Source organism: Pygoscelis adeliae, unplaced genomic scaffold (assembly GCF_000699105.1).
Source record: "Pygoscelis adeliae isolate BGI_AS28 unplaced genomic scaffold, ASM69910v1 Scaffold3, whole genome shotgun sequence".
Taxonomy (NCBI): Eukaryota; Metazoa; Chordata; class Aves; order Sphenisciformes; family Spheniscidae; genus Pygoscelis; species Pygoscelis adeliae.
Genome location: NW_008824446.1, coordinates 1,066,377 through 1,082,716, shown reverse-complemented (window position 1 = coordinate 1,082,716; position 16,340 = coordinate 1,066,377). Strand labels below are relative to the sequence as shown.

At 41.5% G+C, this 16,340-nt stretch overlaps 1 protein-coding gene across 1 annotated transcript; it reads left to right on the top strand.

Moving 5' to 3' along the window:
* Positions 1 to 142: 142 nt before the first annotated feature.
* Positions 143 to 15,884, top strand: THBS1 (thrombospondin 1). Its single transcript, XM_009320981.1, has 21 exons — positions 143 to 209; positions 957 to 1,534; positions 2,092 to 2,167; positions 2,415 to 2,611; positions 2,798 to 2,923; positions 4,480 to 4,573; positions 4,893 to 5,066; positions 5,451 to 5,627; positions 5,947 to 6,120; positions 6,308 to 6,435; positions 6,552 to 6,704; positions 7,230 to 7,448; positions 8,014 to 8,121; positions 8,508 to 8,667; positions 9,014 to 9,132; positions 10,770 to 11,004; positions 11,392 to 11,619; positions 11,772 to 12,043; positions 12,469 to 12,566; positions 12,677 to 12,816; positions 13,518 to 15,884. The coding sequence occupies exons 1-21, from the start codon at positions 143 to 145 to the stop codon at positions 13,523 to 13,525; spliced, it is 3,531 nt and encodes a 1,176-aa protein (XP_009319256.1). The 3' UTR covers positions 13,526 to 15,884.
* The last annotated feature ends 456 nt before the right edge of the window (positions 15,885 to 16,340 follow it).

Genomic DNA, 16,340 nt, shown 5'->3' with positions numbered 1-16,340 from the left:
CTGCCTCCCGCTGCGCAGCCTTTCTGCCTCCGGGGAGCCCCGGGTGCCGGTGCGCTGGGCGGTAGGTCATGGGTGCGACGGCAGCGCGGTGACCTTCTTCCTTGTGCCTGTCCCCAGGCAGGTTCAGAGACAGACCTTTGCCATGGGGCCAACGACTGTTCTCTTCCTCCTCCTCATGCTCGGCATCTCGGAGGCCAAGCGCGCTGCAGGTAAGACTAGCTCTGTGCTGGTACTCGGAGCAGCCAGGGAAGGGGGGGGGGGAGGATAGAAAATGCTTCTTGGTGTCTGTGTAGGCAGCTGAAATTGTGCTCGGTGGTGAAGAGTTCCAAAGCTTTCAATGAACAAAAACTTTTTAACCTGAGCATCAGCTAGTTGGGAACAGGAAACTTTCTCTAGTGTGGAATTCATGTAACCTTCAGAAATAGGAACGCGTAGTCTCCAGGACTTGAGTGCATAGCTTGTCCACCTCTGTGTTGGGCAGAGGAAAGGGGAAACGTGATGTAGGAAGTGGCTGAAGAAGCAATGGGGCAGTAGGCTGCTGTCATGGTGCTATGGAGAAGCCGCTACTGTGCTTGCTGTCACCCAGCCAGACTGAGCAAGCTCACTTCACTGCATCCTAGCATAGGGATATTGCAGTCTGGCCTTCTGCTGTCCATTTCTCCTCTGCTAGAGTCTAATGAGGTGCCAGAATGGCTGCTACCTTTGTGTGTCAGTCAGCAGGTACCTGGCACTCCTGTGCCGACTGGCTCCTGTACAAGAATGCACGTGTACTGCCTCACAGCAGCTCCTGGTGGGACTGCCGTACCATCGGAGCTACTGTCTGTGCTCTAATGTGAGGCGCTGTACCTCGCACGATACGCACCACGAGCCAGTATGTTCAGTAATCCTGGGAGATACGCACCTACTCAGCCTTTTCTTGTCCCTTGCTCATGATGCTTGTTCTGATCTCTCTGCAGAGTCCAGGAGCGATGATAACAGCGTCTTTGATCTCTTTGAACTCATTGGCTTCATTCGAAAGGGAGCTGGGCGCCGGGCACCCGGGGTGCACTTGGTGAAGGGACCAGAATCCTCCAGCCCTGCTTACCGCATTGAAGATGCCAGTCGCATCCCTGCTGTCCCTGACTCCAAGTTCCAAGACTTATTAGATGCTATCCATGCTGAGAAGGGCTTCATCCTCCTGGCCACCCTCCGGCAAGCCAAGAAGAGCAGAGGCACGCTGCTGTCTGTGGAACAGAAAGATGGCTCTGGTCATGTCTTCAGTCTAGTATCAAATGGCAAGGCAGGCACCCTGGACCTGAGCCTTTCTGGTGATGGCAAGCAGCAATTAGTGTCAGTAGAGGATGCCTTGCTAGCTACAGGACATTGGAAGAATATCACCCTGTTTGTGCAGGAGGACCGGGCTCAGCTCTATGTGGGCTGTGAGAAAATGGAGAATGCTGAACTGGACATCCCCATCCAGAACATCTTCACTAGGGACCTGGCCAGCAGTGCCAGGCTCCGTATTGCCAAAGGGGGAGTCAATGACAACTTCCAGGTAAGACTTTCACTTATGTTTTTGCCTAGTATTTTCAGTCATCTGCCTTGAAGGTGCCTTAGCTACTCAACCAGCCTAAATAGCTACAAAGACATAGGTAATAGGGAGAAAGGGTTCCATCACTACCTAGTTTGTGTACATCTGATATGGACCACCTCTAAATCTACTAGACTTTAATAACGGAGTTTGAAAGGTGAAGCATTAGATTTGCAGGGATAGAACTTTCTGCAGCAATAAGAAGGCACTGAAGCTTCCAAACAGGTAGTTGTAGCTTCATTGCTCAGCTTCTTATATGAGATTCAGAAATTCATGGGTTTTTTCTTTCCAGCCTGGAGAGTTGCCAGGTCCTTGTGGTCAAGGATGAGGATGTTAGGAAGCAGGGCTTGTTATCATTAAGGAGAATAAAGCAATGTGTTTCACTTTGCCATCTGTCTGTCATGAAGTTACTCTTAATCATCATACGTTACCTTAAGTGCCTACCAAGCTCTCTCCATGCAAGTTGTACTTGTTTCCCTTGCAGTCACTGCAAGTAGCTGTAATTCTTCCTCTGTCCACAGGGACTGCTGCAGAATGTGCGGTTTGTGTTTGGAACAACTCTGGAAACTATCCTGAGGAACAAAGGCTGCTCCAGCTGTAAGTCTGCAATCTTCTGAATCCAATGACCTATTAAAAATAAGATTCCTCATTACGTTAGAAAGACAAGTTGAAACAGAACTCAGAAGTATGCTGACATCTAAATCCACGTTGCATAAGAAATAAGATTATATTTCTGCAGGCACCCTAATGAATCTGGTGGCAGCTGTTTAGCAGGTGTTACCCTGGAATGATAAATGCACATGGTAAAAAATGCATTTACTTTATGTGTGTTTTTGTCTCTTAGCCACTAGTGCAATCATTACTTTGGACAACCCCATCAATGGTTCCAGCCCAGCTATCCGCACTAATTACATTGGCCATAAAACAAAGGACATCCAAGCAGTCTGTGGTTTTTCCTGTGATGAACTAACAAATATGTTTGTGGAACTGCAAGGGCTCCGGTCCATGGTTACAACACTTCAAGACAGAGTTCGCAAAGTGGTGAGTGTTGGTTAAATTCATGGTACCTTTCATTAACTGGCACTTAGTGAATGAACTACAACCTGCCCTTTGAGAGCCTGGACAAACAGTAATAATTTTACTCTGACGTCTGTGGAAAAGGGTGTTTTCTGTATTAACTTCCAAATATCTTCTCTCTGCTGCCTCCCCCCCACTCCAACCTCCAAGACTGAAGAAAATGAACTCATTGCTAAAGTGGTCCAGATCACTCCCGGAGTATGCATTCATAATGGAATCTTGCACAAAAATAAAGAAGAGTGGACTATTGACAGCTGCACTGAATGTACCTGCCAGGTAAGATTCCTCACATTCATAAAGCCTCTGTATATAAATTCATGAGTTGAAATTAACAGATATTTCTAAATGACATTCTCTGTTAGAAAGAGTGAATCCTACACAGAACTGGGCATACTACAGTAGCCAGAGAATTACTCAGTTTGTCATCCTACTAGATCTCTGGTATAAAGGCAGCTTTCATACAGTGTTACAACAGCAGTATTTTAGAAAATTATACAAAACATCACTTTGATACAGCTGTTAACACACTTTTAGTTCCTTAATTTGGGATAATTATTAAATAATGCCTGTCTTTACATAAGTCCATGAGTAAACTAAAAGTCAGCATCAACAGAACAAATTTATAGTACTATCAGTTTTCCTCCCTGGAATACTTTAGATGCACCTTCTGTCCTCACTGAACCTCCTGCTGGCTTAGTAGGAAAAGACATTCTAGTACTCAGTAAAGGCTCTTGAACTTACGGCATTTTTATTTATCTAACAAATGCTTCTAGCTGTGTCCTATTAGCTGTTACAGATTATATGGAACAGCAATCCCTTCCATATTTCAGTTTAGCTGTTTAAATCCCAGGACCACCTGGCAAGATATTCATACTTTGTGTTCCGCTTCTGTGGAATGTTGTAAAAGTACACCAAAACATATAGCTTCAGAGTTTCTTTAAACTCTTTGCTTGCTCCCTTTAACTGTAAGTATACCATAACAAAAGTATCTTGGAGTACCAGTCTACCAAAGAGTGGGTTAACTAGCCTGCCGCTGTTTAGAAACTAAAGGCTGAGTATTTGTACATGTGCAATCCAAGGCACGTCACCAAGTTCTGCATCTGCTTCTACAGGTCTCTATCTTTTTGTCTTGTAGTCAGCAAATGATACTATGACTTCTGCATTTGCCTCTTTCCTACTGACCCTCTTACTCAATGTTAGCTGTAATTGCCTTAATGTAGTCATTTGCTTGGGGAGATTAAAATAGTAATCATGAGAGCATTCTTCTGACCAAGCTGCTACCTTCAAGTAGCAAAACTACAGGCTGCCCTTTAGCTGTCATTGAGATGGAGGTGGGTGTTCTTACTCTGCCTGCTTGGCTTAAAGATGAAAGACCTCTTAAGTATAAGTTACAGATTTCATGGCTTTTCAGCAGAGTCCACTAAACTCATTTTATCTTTACCATATAATCAGCTTAAATCCATATTAACTGAAAAGAAAGCTGGCTTCTCATTCTTGTTTCATTCCCTTGAAGTCTGACTTATACTTTAGGTATCACATGATAGTCTTTTACTCTAGCCAGCATCTGGTAGCTCTTGATCAACTTCTGCAAAAGTAAAATACTTCTGCTCTTGACTAAAAAGTAATGGGTGAGAATGGGAATGAGGTGAAGTTTGACCAAAAATACCTGGGACTACCCTTGGGTTGTGTTAGCTCTAAATACAAGAGCCTCTGCTTTAGATGTGCTATTGAGTTTTTAAAGTGCTGCAGAGAAGATCTCTTTATCATTTAACCAGACTCCAGACACTGTTTATATTCCACTTACTTATTGCAGTTCTCTCAATTCTTTATAGAACTCTGCCACTATATGCCGCAAAGTGTCCTGTCCTCTCATGCCTTGTTCCAATGCCACTGTGCCTGATGGGGAGTGCTGCCCCCGATGCTGGCGTAAGTACTTCATACCTTCATGCTTTTGTAGCAGTTGGTTTCATCTAGCTAGACGCATGCTGCTCTAAGTATACTACAACTGGATATAACCTTGCACCACTGGAGTAAGGTTAGCCTGATGCTTCTTTGAGGTTAATCACTTAGGTCATGCATGTGAGCACTGATACATTTGAGTTCATGGCCTTATGTTGTACAAGGAAGGAAGATGCATGTGGCTTTTGAGGACAGTTGTGTCCTTTTTTGTGGAGAGAGGGGTGGGAGAACAGACTATGGAAAAACACATACCTGGAGTCTTATTCAGAGCTGTATCCATCTGCAGCTAGCGACTACGCAGATGATGGATGGTCTCCTTGGTCTGAATGGACTTCATGTTCTGTCACCTGTGGGAACGGGATTCAGCAGAGAGGGCGATCCTGTGACAGTCTCAATAACCGCTGTGAAGGGTCTTCTGTACAAACTCGGACTTGCCACCTTCAGGAGTGCGATAAGAGATGTAAGTACTTAATCTACGCACACTGGTAATAAAACACAGGCCGCTTTTATTGGCTTAATGTTAATGGCAAAGATTACCATGTAGCTCTGTCACTGGGATGGAGCATTGGCTTCTAGCTTTAAGGACTTATGCTCATCAGTTAAAGGGGAGCAGATAGTTAGTGCAGTAAATAGGCATTTTTAGGCATGGCTCCCAGGCAAAATTTGAGGCCAGTTTAGGTATGCAATTTCTCTAGTGACAAAACTTGATCTGTGATGGTGCTGAGGCTATCCAATATATATGGAGTCTTTGGTACAGTTCTGGTACCGGCTAAGTCCTAGGTGCTGTGCAGCTGAAGTCTGTTTTCCAGAAACTCTATTAATAACAGACATTTCTCTCTTGTAGTTAAACAGGATGGTGGCTGGAGTCACTGGTCACCATGGTCTTCATGTTCTGTCACTTGTGGCACGGGCATCATCACTAGAATTCGTCTCTGCAACTCTCCAGTACCACAGCTGAATGGCAAACCCTGTGAGGGTGAGGCAAGAGAAAACAAATCCTGCCAGAAAGATCCTTGCCCAAGTAAGTGTGTCCAGGTGGTAACTACTACTCAGTAGCTTAAACAGTGAACTTCCTGAGTAGTTGCTATATAATCTAGTTCTAGTCATCTTCTCTCTTTAAACTTAGAGGTGGGCTAGGTAAAAACCTCACAGGTTAGTTTCAGATGAAACTAAATTTGTTTTCTATGGCTCTTCCATGGAGTCCATTAATTCTGTCACTTAGGTCTGAACAAAGTCTGAAGTGCTCTCACCACAAAAGTAATAGTCCTTAGTCAGGTAGAAACTAGTTGTACCACTGAATTTAAAGCTATACATGTCTTCTAACTTCTATCTCCCTTCAGTTAATGGCAACTGGGGACCATGGTCTCCGTGGGATGCTTGCACAGTGACATGTGGAGGAGGACTTCAAAAACGTAGTCGTCTCTGCAATAATCCTGAGCCTCAGTATGGTGGAAAGACTTGCGTAGGTGAAGCTAAAGGGACTCAAGTCTGCAACAAACAGGACTGTCCAATCGGTGAGTATCCATTTTCCCATAAACATCTGAAGGTTGTGGACAACCTTGAAAATACCAATTAAAAAATTTTACGTAAGTCTGTAAAAAAACAAGTGCTAGAATGTTAAACCAGCATATCGGCCAAATACAGTACTGCAGCAGCATGGTAAGCGTCCCTCATCTTAACACTTTCTCATTTGTTTCTCAGATGGGTGTCTGTCTAATCCTTGCTTTGCGGGGACTACGTGTACCAGCTCCCCTGATGGTTCCTGGAAGTGTGGTGCCTGTCCTGCTGGCTACCATGGTGATGGTGTCCACTGCCAAGATATTGATGAGGTAAGAAGACTAGTTTACTCCTTGAAAGGGAGTGAAAGAAGATAGGAAGGGAGAATAAATCCCAGTGTTCTATAATGTGAACTGTTGTTCTCCTCTATTTCAAATTCGTATTTCAGTGCAAAGAGGTTCCCGATGCCTGCTTTGTCTTCAACGGAGTGCACAGGTGTGAGAATACTGAACCTGGGTACAACTGTCTGCCTTGTCCACCACGTTTCACTGGGACACAGCCATTTGGTCGCAGTGTTGAGGATGCCATGGCTAACAAACAGGTATTGTCAACTAGAGAACTGTTCTGGGTTATGAAATCTCACAAAGTTTCTAAACAACAGAAAGCACCTATACATTTCAGGCAAGAAGGACTTGGTACACTTAATAAAACACCATCCTCTGTGATTCAGAACAGGAGGACCATTAAGCAGTTTCTATTGGAGTTCAAAATGAGTCTTAAATCGCTGTCCTCCTCAGCCATGGAGGGTTCAGATGTTATACATAATTTTAGGACACTAACTTAATCAGTATTCATTTATGATCCAACAATATGTGCCTTAGATATTTTAGTGCTTCGTTCCATTTGAAAATAAATAAGGTTTGAACAAGAAAAATAATTAGTGCTAAGGCTGCTACTGGAGTTGGGGAGTGGAAGAAAGTAATGTATGAGGCTTTTCTTTTTTTTCTGATTGAAGGATCTCTGATCAAAATGAGCATGTATTCTCTGTGTGTTACTTGAATCTCTGGGGAAAAATGAGGGATAAAAAGATGTTTACAGTGGATTTAATTTCTGTGTGGTCTTCTAGGTCTGCAAGCCACGTAATCCATGCACAGATGGAACACATGACTGCAACAAGAATGCCAAATGCAATTACCTTGGCCACTTCAGTGACCCCATGTATCGCTGTGAATGTAAACCAGGCTATGCTGGCAATGGCATAATCTGTGGAGAAGATACTGACTTGGATGGATGGCCAAATGAGAACCTTGTTTGTGTTGCCAATGCCACTTACCACTGTAAAAAAGTAAGTTTATCGTGTTTTCCCGTCTACCATTATAATAGCCTGTCTATCTGAGAAATATACAAAATATGTTAGGTTTGAGGTATAAAGCAAGTCTCTATCTAGTTAGAGCTATTAAACTATCCTCTCTGCAAATAAAACTGGTAAAATACCCCTCTCTGTAGGGATACCATTGTCAAGGTATTGCTAGGAGGCTCTTGCTGTTGCTTTAGATATTCCTGCAATATGGGGAAAAAATGAAGCCTGACACAATTATAAATGTTTGTTATAGGAAGACTCTAGTTTAGGCTATACCTATATCAGCTTTGCTCTGACAGATATCGATCCCCAGGGGAAGAAAAAGAGGGTGAGATTCTCAAAAGCAGCCAAATCTTTGTTTTAAAAATTATTTGAACTATGGCTTTCTAAGACTTATCCTCACAGTAATGACTAGCTAGAACTGAGAGAATTACAATAACCTACCTGATTGAGGTATTATGATTTTGCCTAATGATTAGATCTTACCTGCTAAAATCCCTATTGTAATCATGCCAGGAGTAAACACATCTGTGTACTTTCTCCTTTCTAGGATAACTGCCCTAATCTGCCCAACTCTGGGCAGGAAGACTATGATAAGGATGGGATTGGTGATGCCTGTGACAATGATGATGACGATGATGGTATTCCTGATGACCGGGTAAGACAACACAAAAGAACAGCCTTTGAGAATGTAGCTCTCCCATTCCCCTTCCTAAGGCTGGGGTCTAGCTTCTGACCTTAATCTTGAGAGGACCATAGGAAGTTGCTGGCACTGACAGCAATCCTAGAAACCTTTAGATATGCATAAATATGCAGACAAACTTTCTTGCAGCTGGTTGAGCTTTGGAAGTGAATCTTCATTTTTATTCAGCCATTCCTACACTCATGCAGGCAATGGGGTGTTTTGAGATAGAAGCGTCCCAGTTCTAACTGTTTCCCTGCCTTTCATTTCTTCTTTCATACAGCAGTACAAGCATAAGCAGAATCTGGTTAAAGCTTTAATTTGACTCTTTTTAAAGCTTGACTTCCTTCTCGCTCTTGTAGGACAACTGTCCTTTCATCTACAACCCACAGCAGTATGACTATGATAGGGATGATGTTGGTGACCGCTGTGATAACTGCCCCTACAATCACAACCCTGATCAAACTGACACTGACAACAACGGAGAAGGAGATGCATGTGCAGTGGATATTGATGGAGATGGTAGGTGGCCTCTAATCACAGATTGATCAAACGCACCCAATGTACCACTGACTTCCTACCAGAATTCCATCCCTGAACACACAAAAATTCTCCTCTGGTGGTTTCAGGATATAAAGACTACTAAAGTAACAGTTATAGCTAATGGAAATTTGCTTTGAAATATATGCATTTTGGCACAGTTAAAATCTAGCTCTACTCTCACAGGCAGTAGGAACAGAAGCGTGTGGCAGAGCTAGTGATGAGTCAAGTCTCAAAGCTTTCAAATGCTGCTCAAAATGCTTTCAAAAATATATCAAGAAGTGTGTGGTGTCTGACTTTCATTCATGAACTCTCCTTAATTTTGCAGGGGTCCTTAATGAAAGGGACAACTGCCAATATGTCTACAATGTAGACCAGAGGGATACAGACTTGGATGGTGTTGGAGATCAGTGTGATAACTGTCCACTGGAACACAATCCTGACCAGGTAGGGGATTTGCATTATATATATATATGTAGAAGACTAGTATTATAAAAAACATAGTATGTTGTGTATTGTAGAAAATACTTGAACAACAAGTTACAGCTTAAATCTGACTTGTCACAAATCATTCTTATTAATTTGCCAAATGGTGCCTTTATCAAATAACATGCCCTCACAGTTCAAACAGCTGCTAGGTATTCTCTGAAAAGTAACTCTAGTGAAGATCTGTGAGACTACCATGTGTACTTGTGTCCTAAACACTTCTTAGGTTTGTCAGTTGCAGTGATTCTCATAGTGAGGATATGAAATTCCTGGGAGCACTGTATGAAATCTAGGAAGGTAGGAACTACCCTCTTCATAGCCTGTAGTGCTCTTTAATCTTTGTCCTTAAGTTTGAAACAGTGCCATTTCAAAAGATAACTTTGCTACCAGTAAGCTGAAGGCAGCACAGGTTGCTTTTCTCTAAGGAAAAGGTGTATTCTGACACTTTTAAAATTCCCTTTCATAAAAATCTAGGGGATCAACCTCTCTCACACAACTTCCTGGTTCAAAAATGTTTGAAGGCAGAGGTAGATAAAGCCTGTGCCATCCTGTCAAGCACAAGGCTCTAAATTTAATAGCTTCAGGGACATAACTGGAATGTTTGAAGGGCTAGAAAAGCTGTTGCAAATCAGTGGAATCTAGTGTAGTATGGTCATGTAGCCTAAAAGCAGTGTTACTTGAAGGATTTAAACAGATAATATAAAATTTCTTAGTCTCTGTCATTTGCTTTACTACTTCCCCACCTGAGGGTGGAAAGTGCCTGAAGATCCTTTCAGGCAATGTTCCTCTTACCACTTTGAAATCTTAATATAGGACTATCATAGGTTTTCAAACACTTTTCTAATCAAGCTCTAGAAGTGGAGATATTAGATTTCAAATGGCAGAATTAGTAGCTATTCAAACTGTGTGGTATGCCTTCTGTCTACACCAACGCTGGGGTCATCCACCAGTGTTGACAAGACTACTAGACTAAACCTTGAGGCAGCCTCAGGGATGACTGGGTTGTTTTTTTTCTTATTTCAGAAGCTGACTAAGCAAATGACTGGCTAAAATAAGTGATCAGCAAGCACAGCAGCTCATGCAGCCTTTGATCACTAAGGGAATAATTGTCTTGACTGAGTCAGGGGGCACGAAGAGCACTATAGGCTTTTATGATAAAGAAAATTATGATACGGTGTGGAAGCTGTAAAACCAAGACTTGTTAGACTATGTTTCAAGGTTACAGTCTCTACTGGCTAGGTACAGAGTAGTCCTACCCTTATCTGGCTCTTGGAACCAGGGAGCTGCCAGAGAAGGTGGGAGGTAAAGCACCCTGTGTTCCAGTATGGTAGACTAGCAGCAGAAGGGAGAAGAGAAGCTGATGACCATACTGCTTTCTGCTGCTGTGGATTCAAGTTAAAACCAGGGCAACACTAAAGCAGCCCAAAAGTAGTTAGCACAGGTAGCTTTAAGCATGTATTAATCCTAATACCTCACTACATCTATCTTAGCTCTTGCTAAAGCAAGCAGAAATCCCAATTAATTCTAGCTATTAAGACTCCTATTTCAGCCTTTTTTAAGTGGTTCTTTGAAATGTTCTTTACTTTTCCCTTTCTTAGGAAGACACTGATTCTGACCGCATAGGTGATCAGTGCGACAACAACCAGGACATAGATGAAGATGGCCATCAAAATAATCTTGATAACTGCCCCTATGTGCCTAATGCCAATCAAGCTGACCATGACAAGGATGGAAAAGGTGATGCTTGTGACCATGATGATGACAATGATGGTATCCCTGATGACAAAGATAACTGCAGATTGGTTGCCAACCCAGATCAAGCTGATTCTGATGGTAAGATGGCCAGTATCATAGCAACATTTTAACAGTATCTTCCAATAGTTTGATGCTACGTGGCTTGTTTTGTTTTTTTTTCCCCCCCACACTATTTAGAGTTAGACAAAACTTGCAAGTAACAAAAAGATAGAATGTCTGTACTGTTATTATAGTGCTCCTCAGGAGTAAGGAGCAATGTAAAAATGACCACATATCCAACTTACTCCTAAGGCACTATCGGGCTGGAGTGAAAGGGTGTTTATACAGTAGCTGTTGTGGCTTCTGTAGCATGTCTGCCAGCAGTACCTGGGCAGTCAGAGATCTGCAATTAAGATTTCAACTCCAAGTTGTAAGACTCAGAAGCAACAATGGTGATATAATGGTGAAATTACTTGTGTCCTGCAGGTGATGGACGTGGAGATGCTTGCAAAGATGACTTTGACCAAGACAGTGTGCCAGATATTGATGATATCTGTCCTGAAAATGTGGACATTAGTGAGACTGATTTCCGAAGATTTCAGATGATTCCCCTGGATCCCAAAGGAACATCCCAAAATGATCCAAACTGGGTTGTTCGTCACCAGGGTAAAGAACTGGTTCAGACAGTCAACTGTGACCCTGGCCTTGCAGTTGGTAAGGGGAAAACTTTAACTGTAACGGGCATTACACTGTTTGTTTTTTGGGTTGGGGGGTGGGGAGGAGGAGAATCTGAGAAACCATTAAAGAGTTGTTTAAGAATTGCAAAAGAGCAGCGCCTAAAACTTTCTCCTTTAATGCCCCCATAGGTTTTGATGAATTCAATGCTGTGGACTTCAGTGGCACCTTCTTCATCAATACAGAAAGGGATGATGATTATGCTGGCTTTGTATTTGGCTACCAATCTAGCAGTCGTTTCTATGTTGTCATGTGGAAGCAGATCACCCAGTCTTACTGGGACTCCACACCAACCAAAGCTCAAGGCTACTCAGGTCTCTCCATCAAAGTTGTGAATTCCACCACTGGTCCAGGAGAACACCTTCGTAATGCTTTGTGGCACACAGGAAACACTCCTGGCCAGGTAAGAGTGGCACTATGATAACCTACTCTTCCGCGCTGTAAGGCAGGCTGTTCTTCCAACAAGTTAGATACTTGCAGGGGGTCTGTACGTGCTGATCAGAATGGCGTAGTCTTCTTGGCAGAGACCAATAACTTTGTAATTATCCTCAATCATGCAAAATATTGTATAAAATTAACAGGATTGCATGCTGCAGACAGGCATTCCAGGAGCAGTGAATCAATTGTTTCTGGAATTGGGGAGTAGTTTCCTATTTACATATTTAAAAGTAAATTTAAATGCAGTTGATTTCACAAGACCCCATTACAGAGCCTAATGACTTACTTTAAGCCTTTACTAGTCATAATGATGATCGTCAAGGCACCTTCATGTCAAAATAATGGTTGTTATCTCAGGCCTTTGGTTAATAAAAAAGTATTCTTTTGTAGGTGAGAACTTTGTGGCATGACCCGCGTCACATAGGCTGGAAAGACTTCACTGCATACAGATGGCGTCTTAGCCATAGACCAAAGACTGGTTACATCAGGTGAGCATCATCCTTTTATCTTAAGTAATTATCACAAGGAAGGTGGATGTCTGTAAACATGCACCTAACAGAAGCTTGTCAAAGATGGCTGACCTATTGTCTCTTTGTAGGGTTGTAATGTACGAAGGGAAGAAAATCATGGCAGACTCGGGACCAATCTATGATAAAACCTATGCTGGTGGTCGGCTAGGATTATTTGTCTTCTCTCAAGAAATGGTGTTCTTCTCAGATCTTAAATATGAATGCAGAGGTAAGGAAGACACTGTATTGTAAGAGATCCTGTATAAATGAATTGGTTGAAGAAAAGCTGCTCTCGAGGAAAAACAGAATGGATCAAGAAATAAGAGCTAAGAGGGAAAGTTCACCCATGATCTTCCATGGCTTAATCTCAAGCGAGTTCTGCAGGCAAAAACAGGACACCTTCTTGATAAACTCTTCCTAATTAGATATATACTTGGATTTCATACATTTAAACTTTTATCCTGTTATTTCAAAGTATCAGAAATCCATGTTAAGTTCCAGATGTGAAATGTATCTTGAATCTCCTTTAAAATGCTGACTAGAATGAATCAACAGAGCTGACAAAGTCCAAGGTGAAAATGCAAAATATTGACTTTAGCAAGCAAGAAAGTAGTGTCTGACATGCAAAAAACCTGATTTGCTTAAAAGCAAGCAAAGTAGAAGGTTGTCCATATATTGCACTCTGGCAGTTCAGTGGAAGTAAGTGCACATGACTAGTTCCAGGTGCCCTAGTGTTCTTAAATGGTGACTTCAGAATCTAGTCTATGTAACCATTACGTAATGAACTCTAACTCAAAAAAGTTCCTAAGCACTTTCAATTTTCTTGACCAATATGTTCTTTACAAATGTCTCTAGAGATTAAGGTCTTAGACATAATCATGCATAATACACAGAAATATTTAAATATCTTAATTTTTTTCTTCTTCACAGATCCATAATCACAAGGTTATTGGATCCAGAGACTATTAAAATGCTGGTATTGCACCTTCTGAAACGTTTAGCCTTACAAATCCTGGGACCATTATATTATTCCTTCCTTTCTTCTTTCTGCGTAAATGTGGACTCGAAACACATGACCTGCCTCAAGAGAATGCTTTTGAGAGAATGGAAGTGAGAACATACTTGGTATCTGACCTCTGCTGAAGTGGAAGGAAACAAATGTGTCTTGCAAATGAGAATTGTCTTCACTGAACAAGCACACTTCTTTCAGTAGGAAAGACATTTGTTTGCTGTTTATTACAGTGCAGTGTCACTGCCTCTCTAACTGGAGGTCCCATGGAGTAGCATTTTTGTAAAAAGAACATCTTTGGATGTGCTGTGGACTACTTAAACTGAAGACCTTTCATTGTGTGGGGAAAAGGGGTTTTGGGTGGGAGGGTGAACTCTAAGTCTTTCTTTATGGGGGAGAAGATTTTTTTAATGAGGGCTGCGTGACCTTGGTTTACATCCATTTAACTTGGAGAAATTATTATCGTTTTATATGTCATATCTTTCAGATGAAAACACAGCCTTTTACTCTATCTGTAGTGAGCTAGATCAGCTGCTCTATTACACAGGACAAAACAGATATCCTAAAACTGATTTCCATGGTGGGAGGGTGAGAGGGGGTAAAAACTGGCACACTGGATCACACCAGCTTTGGGAGAATTGGGATTTACAATTAGATTCTGTTTTTTCCTGACTAGATGCAGATCTATCTTACCTTTAAACGTTTTCTTTCAGATATGGTGCCAGAAAGCACCGCCATCTCAGCTAGCACTGTGCTGTCCTTCAGGAAACCAGCATGTGCTTCACTTTATGGTTAAAAAGGCACAAAAATAATAGTAATGAAAACAACATTCCTTTTCTACATGCCATAGATGCTTTAAACCCCTTCCTTCTTTGGAGGGGAGGGGAAGGGGCCTGTAGATAAAATACTGAAATTGTAAAATATTTATTTTTACCTATCCTTGATGTTATAATGACTGAGGGATTATTGATTAAAACAAGAAGAAATGCGTCAAGACTATCCACCTAATCATTGTTACAAGTCTTCATGACTGTAAGATTGTAAATACAGATTATTTATTGACTCTGTTCTATATTGAAACTAGAGGGGTTTTAGTCGAGAAAAAAGTCTTGTCTGGAGCAGATAGTAGTGATGTATTTGTTACAAAGAGCAGTTTTCCCATAAAGGCTTTGAGGCGCAGGGAAAAGCGGTGGGGTGGGGAATGGGATGTTTGTTTTTCTCAGTCTGAGCTCAATGTTGGCTTTTCCTTTCTTTGTGCAAGGCAGTTGGTAGCCTGGCAGGCAGCTGTTCTGCAGTGCTAAAACTCAAGTCCCCTTAGACAGTAGCAGTTCCTGTCTCATCCATAGTGCTAGAGATGAGGGAATGCCATTTACTATTTTAGCAGTAGTTTAGTGCTGGGAAATGTCTGCAGTGCTTTACCACTGCGTCAGTGGGCCTGACACAAAACCAGAATACCTGCCCTGAGGAGATTGCAGAGAGGCACGATGACCGCCATCAGTAACTGTTCAAACTGGCTATTTGTGCTGCTGCACACTAATTATTGTAACTACTGATGTGCAGCTACAAAAGAAGGGATTCTTCATGGACTAGACAGAATTCGGGAGCTCCTTGCAAAAGAGGGAGAGGGCTTGATGTACATTAAAAGAAGACTTTTCCCTAACAGAAGGGGCAGCATCCTTATACCTGTAGTATTTCCTTGTCTTTTCAAAAAAGGAAAAGAAATGAACACAGTGAAAGTTTTACGTACAAATATTACCTCATTGTTGTGTGACTGAGAAAAACCTTTGGATTAAGCAGAGTTCAAATGTCTAACAAACTTTAAAGCTACTGTAGTACTAAGAAGTTAATGCTGTACATAGTCAAAATTTCTTTGCAGAAAATGTATTCCCAGTAAGGAAATGGCATTGGAAAAAAAAAATTGTCAAATACAATTTCTAATGTTGTGTTATATTTTTTCCTGTCATCTTGTATACCATTGCTTGTATTTTTATAAATTATTTTTCTCATTGCCATTGTAATAGTTAATCACATAATTGTGTAGATATGCTATTTAAATAATTTATCATGAAATGCTACCTGTAGAGTTAGTATTTCTATTTTTATAAAATGTTTGCACACTGAACTTAAGATTTTTTGCTTCCATCCTCCCAATGTTTTTGCTAGCATAATTTTCTAAGAATATGCTTTTTTGTAAATGTTTTTAACCATTTTCCATTTTAAAGTTGTGTAAGTTGTACAATAAAGCTTCTTACATACAAAGAACAATAAACCAACAAGGACATTTATATTTATACCCTTGTGCTCTAATTTTATTCATGTTTTGTAATACTTCTGTGGTTGACTGATGTTATTTATGTCAAACTTGGCTTCAAAGCAAGACACCTTTACACTCTACATTAAAACTACAATGAGGGGCTGCACCTGAGCTTTCACCCCAGGTATAACAGCTCATCCACCTAAAGGCACTTCTGCAGTTATATAGCATGGACAGCTGGCAAATTTGATTCTGAAGACTTCAACTGTAGACACAGCCATGCTGCCCTTGATGCAGTCACAAGGCAAAACACTCCTTGAGGGATTTCAATCATCCCCAGCCAGGCTGACCCCCTATTTCTTTCTTTGATGTGAAAAGAGGCAGCGTGATGGCTATCTGCAGGGGCAGGTGAGTATCTGTTAATATCTCTTCTAGACTGAGACTGCTTTAGTGTGGTCAAAAAAGCTGATGATGTGGTGCTATATCAACT